The sequence below is a fragment of the Sinocyclocheilus anshuiensis genome, unplaced genomic scaffold (genome assembly GCF_001515605.1).
Source record: "Sinocyclocheilus anshuiensis isolate Anshui unplaced genomic scaffold, SAMN03320099.WGS_v1.1 scaffold228, whole genome shotgun sequence".
NCBI lineage: Eukaryota > Metazoa > Chordata > Actinopteri > Cypriniformes > Cyprinidae > Sinocyclocheilus > Sinocyclocheilus anshuiensis.
Genome location: NW_015557059.1, coordinates 187569 through 199897, shown reverse-complemented (window position 1 = coordinate 199897; position 12329 = coordinate 187569). Strand labels below are relative to the sequence as shown.

The following is a 12329-nucleotide window of genomic DNA, read 5'->3' as shown; positions in this document are numbered from 1 at the left end:
CTTAATGATGGATTTGTTTCTTACAAACATGCAGCTTTTTACTTTGCAAGTCTTTGGTGTGGATTACTTGTGGTGTTTTTATCAGCTGTTTGGACTCTCATTCTGACGGCACCCATTCACTGCAGAGGATCCATTGGTGAGCAAGTGATGCAATGCTACATTTCTCCAAATCTGATGAAGAAACAAACTCATCTACATCTTGGATGACCTGAAGGTGCGTGCATTTTCAGCAAATTTTTATTTTGGGGTGAACTATTCCTTTAATACCAATTTTACACATTTGATCGGTTTTTAGCAGCAGAGCTTGGATTTCAATCACATTTATCCAAAATACCCATAAAATTAGGTATCAAAGGAAAAGGCACAAACTTTTTACTATGCAAAAACATGTCATCAGACAGCAGCTTCCAGATTGTGCATCGCTTTGTACTTTTTGGCCATGCACTGTTTTAAAACAAGAAGGAGCACAGAATAAATCACCATGTCTCCACACACAAACAAAGCACTCAATAGCACCTGAAACCATTTAGCTTAGGAGTTCACAGTTACAAAAGTCTGAAACTAGTTGAGGTATTTCTGCATAGTGGTCCAATAATGGCTCATATTCAAGAGAATGCATATTCAAAACTGCTGAAATGTGTAATAAACAATTAAACTAATCGGATCGGTTTAGATGTGTGTGTGTTTGCAGTGATGGCCTTTTTTCTTTCACCATGACACTGCAGATCTGATGTTCAGTCCAGTAAGCTAACCTCCAGTGCTCAGCTTTTTATCCTGGAAAAAAATTAAATTACATTTTTGTGAATAATTCATAGTAATTATATAAAATAATACTACTTTTTTCAAAACACTTTTAAAGTCTTAGTTGAAGATGTCCTCCTCTAAGCTGCACTGCATAAACATTTTCTCAGTCAGTATTTAAATAGCTATTTTGGATGTCTACCCAAGTGGCCTTATCAGTGTGGTTTACCTGTCTGGCACGGCCCACACACTGAATGTACAGTGATGCGATGTTGGAACAGCTCATAGTTTGACCTTTATTCTCAGCGTAACACTTCAGTATCTGACTCTGCAGATCTGAACACACTGGTTTGATTTGGCATCGCCTAGAGAGAGTGAGAAATGAGATAAATGTCATTTGAAAAACTAAACACTGATTTATTGATCTTGCACACTCACCCGAAGCGGTTGTGTGCGTCCTCTAAGCCTTTCTTGTAATTTTCAGCAGTAACTTTTGTGAACTGAGCCATCTGCACAACAACAAAGAGACAGTCAACACGTGTAATATACTGCATTAGAGTTATTTTACTTTATTTTTTACCAAAAAGATACTAGGGATGCACGATATTATCGGACTGATATCAGAATCGGCTAATAATGGCTTTAAATGTAAATATCGGGCGATATGTCTTGCCGATAAGAGGGATACATTAACTCACATGTGCTCAGGGTGTGCTAGTGATTAGATCACATCAGCAGTGTGGCTCATTCTTGAAGCAAAGTTTTGTCTGAATGATGATTAGATTCACTCTTTTGATCGTTGCATTTAATCTGTGAAAGCACCTACAGATTGACGCATTCGGCGTGTGACAGAGTAAACAGTACTGTTGGCCTACTTCTAATTCAATTAAAAGTAAAATAGCCTATACAAATAACATTTAGACTGTGTTTTTGATTAAATAAAGCAGTAATTGATGTCATAAAATAATGAGTATGTTTTGATTTAAAGGTCAGAAGCTATAGCTTACATGAAAAAAATCACAAACATGACACTTGTAAATTAAATAATTTTATATATACTGATTTATTCATTAATGTGTATCATGTTTTATTTTTTTAAACAAATCATAAGCTAAAATATTTTCATGATTTTTTACAACTCTTTTGCTTTAGACCATCTACAAATGTTAAATCTTAAAATAAAATGTTAGGGTTAACACTGCATCTTTCTGGGGGAAAAAATGCAAAGCGATTGATATATAGTTTATTTATAGTCATTTTCAAAGCTTCAATGTACTGTCAAAAACCTTCATTATTGTTTATTTAATTCTAACAAATAAGTTCTTGTTAAAAACTAACCAAAATTAAAAATATTTTGCTTATAATTTCTGCACAGGAGAGACTTGGTGTTGTTTCCAAACAAAAGGAAATATATCGGTATCAGTCAAAATGAGTTGAAAAATATCGGCATATCGGATATCGACAAAAATCCAATATCGTGCATCCCTAAAAGATACTATAGTTTTACTAATATTTTGAATTCTTTTTTATTTTGCATATTTTCTGTTTTAATTTTACTTTCAGTTAAAAGTTTTAGTAAATTTGCTTGTTTTGTCATTTTTATTATTTTTAAATATGTCTATATAGCTTTTATTCATATTTATTTCATTTTCATCTTATTTTTTATTTTAGTAAATCAAGTTAAACGAAATGACAATGAGAAATGTTACCTTGGCAACTAGCTGAAATAAAATACGTTTAAGATCAAATAAGTTAATTTCAGATAAAGTTGATTTTATTTCAAGTAATGAATTTTTTTTTAATGGCTTTAGTTTTAGTTAACTATAATAACCCTGTACTGCATATGAAGTGGTGATATCACTCTGGAAAAGGTACAAAGAGCATATGAAAGGTCAGATGAATCATTTTGCCTTTTCCTGCATCTTGGCAATCTGCTCCCGAAACAGAGCGTCCTGATTTTCCAGATCTTTCTCCTTCTCCTCCAGCTTCTGAGCCTGATGGGAAGATAAAACGTGAAGCATCAGCCTGTAAATCTTCCATAGAACACTATAGTAAAGAGAGTTTAATGGCACATGCATTTCTTGATATAAATATACAAAAGGGTTTTGCTCACAAATGATGTTAAATTTACTGAAAAGGCTGTATGTGTGTGATAGATTAATGCATATTAAACAGAACTAATTTAACCTTGTATTTAAGCAATCACTCACTCACATTTAGCTGGAATAGAAATGATCACAGATTTCTCTTAAAAAAAGTGAACGAGCAAGTGATTGGCAAAACGAAGCCTCAACATGTTACCTTCCTCTCCATCCACTGAAACACATGAGCAGATCAAGATAAAGGAAGAAAAGAGAAAGGGAAAGGAAATAAGCGACAGTGCAGTTAAGCAGTAAAGCAATACCATTTATATTCATGCATTTTTAACATCTGGATATTCACAATATGCAAATCCAACACATGCACATACATTTAGAGGTGGATGCAGATAAAATGTTACATAACATGTTGTTTTGCACATGATAATAGTGTTATCTTAGTATCATTTAGATACTGTTGAAGTTTTTATTGATAATTAGAATCTTCTTTTTTTTTTTAAGTAAATTTGTAGCAATTTTATTATATATTTTTTTACATTGTTACTAGTGTTATATTACCATTTCTATTTTACATTTTCCAATCAAATAGTTTTTTAATTTGGGTAAAGTTTTAGCAATTTTATTGTGTGTTTTTGACATTATTACTAGTGTTATATTACAATTTCTATTTTACATTTTCCAATAATTATTTTTTAAATTTAGGTTAAGTTTTAGCATTTTTATTGTTTTTTTTTACATTGTTACTAGTGTTATATTACAATTTCTATTTTACACTTTCCAATCATTTTTTTTTTAATTTAGGTTAAGTTTTAGCATTTTTATTGTTTTTTTACATTGTTACTAGTGTTACAATTTCTATTTTACATTTTCCAATCATTTTTTTTTTATTTAGGTAAAGTTTTAGCAATTGTGTTATGTTTTTTTACATTGTTACTAGTGTTATATTACAATTTCTATTTTACAATCAATTTTTTTTTTTTTTTGGGTAAAGTTTTAGCAATTTTATTGTGTGTTTTTTTACATTGTTACTAGTGTTATATTACAATTTCTATTTTACAATCAATTTTTTTTTTTTTTTGGGTAAAGTTTTAGCAATTTTATTGTGTGTTTTTTTACATTGTTACTAGTGTTATATTACAATTTCTATTTTACAATCAATTTTTTTTTTTTTTTGGGTAAAGTTTTAGCAATTTTATTGTGTGTTTTTTTACATTGTTACTAGTGTTATATTACAATTTCTATTTTACAATCAATTTTTTTTTTTTTTTGGGTAAAGTTTTAGCAATTTTATTGTGTGTTTTTTTACATTGTTACTAGTGTTATATTACAATTTCTATTTTACAATCAATTTTTTTTTTTTTTTGGGTAAAGTTTTAGCAATTTTATTGTGTGTTTTTTTACATTGTTACTAGTGTTATATTACAATTTCTATTTTACATTTTCCAATCAAATTTTTTTTAATTTGGGTATAGTTTTAGCAATTTTATTGTGTGTTTTTGACATTGTTACTAGTGTTATATTACAATTTCTATTTTACATTTTCCAATCAAATTTTTTTTTTATTTGGGGAAAGTTTTAGCAATTTTATTGTGTGTTTTTGACATTGTTACTAGTGTTATATTACAATTTCTATTTTACATTTTCCAATCAAATTTTTTTTTTATTTGGGGAAAGTTTTAGCAATTTTATTGTGTGTTTTTGACATTGTTACTAGTGTTATATTACAATTTCTATTTTACATTTTCCAATCAAATTTTTTTTTTATTTGGGGAAAGTTTTAGCAATTTTATTGTGTGTTTTTGACATTGTTACTAGTGTTATATTACAATTTCTATTTTACATTTTCCAATCAAATTTTTTTTTTATTTGGGGAAAGTTTTAGCAATTTTATTGTGTGTTTTTGACATTGTTACTAGTGTTATATTACAATTTCTATTTTACATTTTCCAATCAAATTTTTTTTTTATTTGGGGAAAGTTTTAGCAATTTTATTGTGTGTTTTTGACATTGTTACTAGTGTTATATTACAATTTCTATTTTACATTTTCCAATCAAATTTTTTTTTTATTTGGGGAAAGTTTTAGCAATTTTATTGTGTGTTTTTGACATTGTTACTAGTGTTATATTACAATTTCTATTTTACATTTTCCAATCAAATTTTTTTTTTATTTGGGGAAAGTTTTAGCAATTTTATTGTGTGTTTTTGACATTGTTACTAGTGTTATATTACAATTTCTATTTTACATTTTCCAATCAAATTTTTTTTTTATTTGGGGAAAGTTTTAGCAATTTTATTGTGTGTTTTTGACATTGTTACTAGTGTTATATTACAATTTCTATTTTACATTTTCCAATCAAATTTTTTTTTTATTTGGGGAAAGTTTTAGCAATTTTATTGTGTGTTTTTGACATTGTTACTAGTGTTATATTACAATTTCTATTTTACATTTTCCAATCAAATTTTTTTTTTATTTGGGGAAAGTTTTAGCAATTTTATTGTGTGTTTTTGACATTGTTACTAGTGTTATATTACAATTTCTATTTTACATTTTCCAATCAAATTTTTTTTTTATTTGGGGAAAGTTTTAGCAATTTTATTGTGTGTTTTTGACATTGTTACTAGTGTTATATTACAATTTCTATTTTACATTTTCCAATCAAATTTTTTTTTTATTTGGGGAAAGTTTTAGCAATTTTATTGTGTGTTTTTGACATTGTTACTAGTGTTATATTACAATTTCTATTTTACATTTTCCAATCAAATTTTTTTTTTATTTGGGGAAAGTTTTAGCAATTTTATTGTGTGTTTTTGACATTGTTACTAGTGTTATATTACAATTTCTATTTTACATTTTCCAATCAAATTTTTTTTTTATTTGGGGAAAGTTTTAGCAATTTTATTGTGTGTTTTTGACATTGTTACTAGTGTTATATTACAATTTCTATTTTACATTTTCCAATCAAATTTTTTTTTTATTTGGGGAAAGTTTTAGCAATTTTATTGTGTGTTTTTGACATTGTTACTAGTGTTATATTACAATTTCTATTTTACATTTTCCAATCAAATTTTTTTTTTATTTGGGGAAAGTTTTAGCAATTTTATTGTGTGTTTTTGACATTGTTACTAGTGTTATATTACAATTTCTATTTTACATTTTCCAATCAAATTTTTTTTTTATTTGGGGAAAGTTTTAGCAATTTTATTGTGTGTTTTTGACATTGTTACTAGTGTTATATTACAATTTCTATTTTACATTTTCCAATCAAATTTTTTTTTTATTTGGGGAAAGTTTTAGCAATTTTATTGTGTGTTTTTGACATTGTTACTAGTGTTATATTACAATTTCTATTTTACATTTTCCAATCAAATTTTTTTTTTATTTGGGGAAAGTTTTAGCAATTTTATTATGTTTTTTTTACATTGTTACTAGTGTTATATTACAATTTCTATTTTGCAATCAATTTTTTTTTTATTTGGGTAAAGTTTTAGCAATTTTATTGTGTTTTTTTACATTGTTACTAGTGTTATATTACAATTTCTATTTTACATTTTCCAATATATTTTTTTTAATTTAGGTAAAGTTTTAGCAATTTTATTGTGTGTTTTTGACATTGTTTCTAGTGTTATATTACAATCTCTATTTTACATTTTCCAATATTTTTTTTTTAATTTAGGTAAAGTTTTAGCAATTTTATTATGTTTTTTTTTACATTGTTACTAGTGTTATATTACAATTTCTATTTTACATTTTCCAGTCAATTTTTTTTTATTTAGGTAAAGTTTTAGCAATTTTATTATGTTTTTTTTACATTGTTACTAGTGTTATATTACAATTTCTATTTTACATTTTCCAATATTTTTTTTTTAATTTAGGTGAAGTTTTAGCAATTTTATTGTGTTTTTTTACTTTGTTACTTACTAGTGTTATATTACAATTTCTATTTTACATTTTCCAATCTTTTTTTTTTTTAATTTAGGTTAAGTTTTAGCATTTATTGTGTTTTTTTACATTGTTACTAGTGTTATATTACAATTTCTATTTTACATTTTCCAAATTTTTTTTATTTATTTAGGTAAAGTTTTAGCAGTTTTATTATGTTTATTTTACATTGTTACTAGTGTTATATTACAATTTCCATTTTAAATTTCCCAATCAATTTTTTTTTTATTTGGGTAAAGTTTTAGCAATTTTATTGTGTGTTTTTGACATTATTACTAGTGTTATATTACAAGTTCTATTTTACATTTTCCAATCCATTTTTTTTTATTTAGATAAAGTTTTAGCAATTTTATTGTGTGTTTTTGACATTACTACTAATATTTGTTTGTTTTTAAATGTGTTTTTCTATTTTACATTGTTTCTAGTGTTATATTACAATTTCTATTTTACAATCAATTTTTTTTTTAATTTGGGTAAAGTTTCAGCAATTTTATTGTGTGTTTTTTTAGATTGTTACTAGTGTTATATTACAATTACTATTTTACATTTTCCAATAATTTTTTATTTATTTAGGTAAAGTTTTAGCAATTTTATTATGTTTTTTTTACATTGTTACTAGTGTTATATTACAATTTCTATTTTACATTTTCCAATAATTTTTTATTTATTTAGGTAAAGTTTTAGCAATTTTATTATGTTTTTTTTACATTGTTACTAGTGTTATATTACAATTTCTATTTTACATTTTCCAATAATTTTTTATTTATTTAGGTAAAGTTTTAGCAATTTTATTATGTTTTTTTTACATTGTTACTAGTGTTATATTACAATTTCTATTTTACATTTTCCAATAATTTTTTATTTATTTAGGTAAAGTTTTAGCAATTTTATTATGTTTTTTTTACATTGTTACTAGTGTTATATTACAATTTATACTTTACATTTTCCAATCAAATTTTTTTTGTATTTGGGTAAAGTTTTAGCAATTTTATTGTGTGTTTTTTTACATTGTTACTAGTGTTATATTACAATTTCTATTTTACATTTTCCAATATATATTTTTTTTAATTTAGGTTAAGTTTTAGCATTTTTATTGTTTTTTTTACATTGTTACTAGTGTTATATTACAATTTCTATTTTACAATCAAATTTTTTTTTAATTTGGGTAAAGTTTTAGCAATTTTATTGTGTGTTTTTGACATTATTACTAGTGTTATATTACAATTTCTATTTTACATTTTCCAATATATATTTTTTTTAATTTAGGTTAAGTTTTAGCATTTTTATTGTTTTTTTTACATTGTTACTAGTGTTATATTACAATTTCTATTTTACATTTTCCAATATTTTTTTTTTAATTTAGGTAAAGTTTTAGCAATTGTATTATGTTTTTTTACATTGTTACTAGTGTTATATTACAATTTCTATTTTACATTTTCCAAGGGTAAAGTTTTAGCAATTTTATTGTGTGTTTTTGACATTATTACTAGTGTTATATTACAATTTCTATTTTACATTTTCCAATATATATATTTTTTAATTTAGGTTACGTTTTAGCATTTTTATTGTTTTTTTTTACATTGTTACTAGTGTTATATTACAATTTCTATTTTACATTTTCCAATAATTTTTTTTTACATTTAGGTTATGTTTTAGCATTTTTATTGTTTTTTTTTACATTGTTACTAGTGTTATATTACAATTTCTATTTTACATTTTCCAATAATTTTTTTTTTACATTTAGGTTATGTTTTAGTATTTTTATTGTTTTTTTACATTGTTACTAGTGTTATATTACAATTTCTATTTTACATTTTCCAATCAAATGTTTTTTTAATTTGGGTAAAGTTTTAGCAATTTTATTGTGTGTTTTTGACATTATTACTAGTGTTATATTACAATTTCTATTTTACATTTTCCAATAAATTTTTTTTTTAATTTAGGTTAACTTTTAGCATTTTTATTGTTTTTTTTATATTATTACTAGTGTTATATTACAATTTCTATTTTACATTTTCCAATCATTTTTTTTAAATTTAGGTAAAGTTTTAGCAATTTTATTATGTTTTTTGACATTATTACTAGTGTTATATTACAATTTCTATTTTACATTTTCCAATCAAATTTTTTTTTAATTTGGGTAAAGTTTTAGCAATTTTATTATGTTTTTTTTTACATTATTACTAGTATTATATTACAATTTCTATTTTACATTTTCCAATCAAATTTTTTTTTAATTTGGGTAAAGTTTTAGCAATTTTATTGTGTGTTTTTGACATTATTACTAGTGTTTTATTACAATTTCTATTTTACATTTTCCAATAAAAATTTTATTTAATTTAGGTAAAGTTTTAGCAATTTTATTATGTTTTTTTTTTACATTGTTACTAGTGTTATATTACAATTTCTATTTTACATTTTCCAATAAAATTTTGTTTTAATTTAGGTAAAGTTTTAGCAATTTTATTGTGTGTTTTTGACATTACTACTAATATTTGTTTGTTTTTAAATGTGTTTTTCTATTAATCCTTAGCATTTTGACAGTATTGCACCAGCATATTTTTGTTATGAGGGCTTTGCAAAAAAATTGCACAGAAACAAAAGAAGCTGCTCAAACGGTAAGAAACGTGTATACTCAGATGCACATACACAAACAACACACAACTGTGCGCAGAAGCTGACTTACATAATACTGAGTTATGAGACACTCATCCTGAACGTTTAACTGCTCCATCCTGATGGCATCTGCTAGAGTCTGTTGATAGGATGCCTTCTCCTCTTCCAGAAGCTTCTGGGCCTCATCCTGAATCTGGAGTCGGGCTGCAGCTTGAGCCTGGGCCTTCGCTTTAGCTTTCTCTTCCTCCAGCCTTATGAAAACACAGTAAATGCTGTTTAGATGCCAAAACTCACTACATTCTTGGGTATTTTGTTGAGAGATCTTCATCGTCAGTTAAGTGTTTACTGTTGTCGCATGTTATGCTCTGCCATCTTCATTTCCTCATTCAGGAGCTTCTGGAGATCTTCTCTGAGCTGCCTTTTGAGCTTTTCCTCATTCACTAAACAAAAGAAATATCATATTTTAGAGCATGGAGATCTTCCATTAATTTATAAAACACAATCAAGTTTCTGAGAAGTTAAAGTCAACATTAAATGAAAATTCAACCCATTTATTTTCTAAATGCATGTTAAAGATATTATTGCTGCTAACAATTAATCCATGCATGTTCCATTCTTTTAAAAAATAATTCAATATTAGTTTTAACAATACGGATTATTTTAAAATATGATGAAAATCATGATGTTATTGTTTATAATATCTTAATATCTTCATGCCTTATAGTTGCATTTAGCAGATTAGAGCTGGGCGATAATATAATTTACATTTTGTGATGATACAAGCAATCAAGCAGTTGAGACGTGCTATACATCACTTTACATGAATGCACTCTATATATGCAGGTAAAGTTATCCAATATCCAACTTTATATAGAGTTATGCGACAATACAGTTTACAGAAACGCTTACAGAAAAGATCTGTTGCTACTTCCATTTTATTGCGATTTCAAGATTGTGTTCAACAAGCATTTGTACAAAATCCTGAGACACAACTGGACACTTTGCAGGTCAATCAGCCAAAAATTAACCAGAGAGACTTTGGTAAGACTAATGAGCCAGATTATGAACTTACCAACATGTGTTTGCAGTAGAAAGACCTCGAGTTGTGGCACAACAGGTTCCTCAACAAGGTGAACACAAGGAACTGCAGGATCTCCAGTGGAAATTGGACCCATTTGCATCTTGCAAGGCATTTCATCAGGCAAAACCACAGATGAAGCAGACCCAGATTGCGAAACAGCAGACTCCTCCAAGTCAGACTGAATGGGAGCAGGTCTGGAGATTGGGGAGGTTGAAACCTCAGGTTCAACAGGTAAGTCCATGGACTCACCAGATGTTGGCTGAGCAGCTAAAGTAAGAGATTATGGAGTTTCTATAGGTTCAATCGGTTCAGCAGATGGAACACAAACTTCAGCAGATACAATTACAGGTTCAACAGAGGACTCTATAGGTGTTACAGGTTCAACCGAGGACTCTATAGGTGTTACAGGTTCAACAGAGGACTCTATAGGTGTTACAGGTTCAACAGAGGACTCTATAGGTGTTACAGGTTCAACCGCGGACTCCATAGGTGTTACAGGTTCAACCGTGGACTCTATAGGTGTTACAGGTTCAACCGAGGACTCTATAGGTGTTACAGTTTCAACCGTGGACTCTATAGGTGTTACAGGTTCAACCGTGGACTCCATAGGTGTTACAGGTTCAACCGAGGACTCTATAGGTGTTACAGGTTCAACCGAGGACTCTATAGATGTTACAGGTTCAGTAAGTGGGTCTGTGGTTGGTGAAGGAGGAATGGCTACAGGTTCAGTCGTCGAGGTTATGGCAGGAGGTGGTGTTAGGGGTTCAACACCGGGTTCCACTCGTGGAGAAGCAGTTATTGGTTCACTTGACACTGGTGAAGGAGCATTTATGGGTACAGCTGGTTGAGGGTCAGGTACAAGTATAGCTACATGCTCATCACCTGTAGGCGGAGGATTTGGAAGACTCTCAGGTGACTCTACATTCGAAGGTGGTGCAGATGTTTCCTCAGTCCCAGTTACTAAAGGTGTTATTGGCTCTGAAACAGGAGGAGGAACCAAAGTATTGGCATATGAGGGTGGATGAGGGATTATGGGTACACGATGTTCACCTGGAACCCATCGCTCAACCGGAGGAGCTACAGGAGCTGTTGACTGGGTAGAGGATTTGGGTGAAGCTTGCGGGTGAACCACAGGTGGAGACTCCTTCATACGATCAATCACTCTTTGTGAAAGCTGTTTATCATCAGATGAGAAATGGTATTGATATACTTGTTGATATTACTTGTTTTTTACAATATGCAAAGTATGAAAAAATACTATAGTAATTTATAGTAAATACTATAGTGTTTCTGAACCTTACTATAGTAAAGTGTATACTGTATATAGTATAGTATTTACAACACTCTGATAATGAATGCTACAGCATACTGTAGTATTAACTATAGTGAACTGTAATAAATACTGTAGTATACTTTAGTTTTTACTAGAGTAAACTGTAGTGTATTGTAGTATAATATACCCTATAGTTGTAGAAAACTTAGTACAGTATTGGGTAAAGTAATTTGTTTATATTACTATAGTTGTTATATTACCACAGCAACTATAGAATTACCACAACAAATTAATTCCAAGTACTTTACTATAGTATGTAGGGCTGCACGATTATGACTGTTGATTATTCCCTTGAAATTGTAATTGCGATTAATTACGATTATCACAATTTACATTGAATGATGTTTATACCATTGTTTGATGCAACTGCATGCCGTATTTTTATATGACAATAAACAAGCTGAAAACACTCTAACTGAAAAACCTTTAGTGCTTTTCTATAGTATTAAAGGGATAGTTCACCCAAAAATGAAAATTTGATGTTTATCTGCTTACCCCCAGGGCATCCAAGATGTAGG

At 27.9% G+C, this 12329-nt stretch overlaps 1 protein-coding gene across 1 annotated transcript in view; it reads right to left on the bottom strand.

The window, feature by feature from the left end:
* Nucleotides 1-215: 215 nt before the first annotated feature.
* Nucleotides 216-12329, bottom strand: part of chchd3b (coiled-coil-helix-coiled-coil-helix domain containing 3b) — a 22180-nt gene continuing 10066 nt past the window's right edge. Inside the window, exons 2-10 of the mRNA XM_016471004.1 lie at nucleotides 10825-11652; nucleotides 10470-10755; nucleotides 9744-9837; nucleotides 9468-9648; nucleotides 3043-3057; nucleotides 2652-2735; nucleotides 1180-1250; nucleotides 971-1106; nucleotides 216-774 (exon numbers count right to left, since the gene is read on the bottom strand). Coding sequence (XP_016326490.1) covers nucleotides 748-774; nucleotides 971-1106; nucleotides 1180-1250; nucleotides 2652-2735; nucleotides 3043-3057; nucleotides 9468-9648; nucleotides 9744-9837; nucleotides 10470-10755; nucleotides 10825-11652 — 1722 coding nt within the window. The 3' untranslated portion in view covers nucleotides 216-747. The remainder of the gene's footprint in view (nucleotides 775-970; nucleotides 1107-1179; nucleotides 1251-2651; nucleotides 2736-3042; nucleotides 3058-9467; nucleotides 9649-9743; nucleotides 9838-10469; nucleotides 10756-10824; nucleotides 11653-12329) is intronic.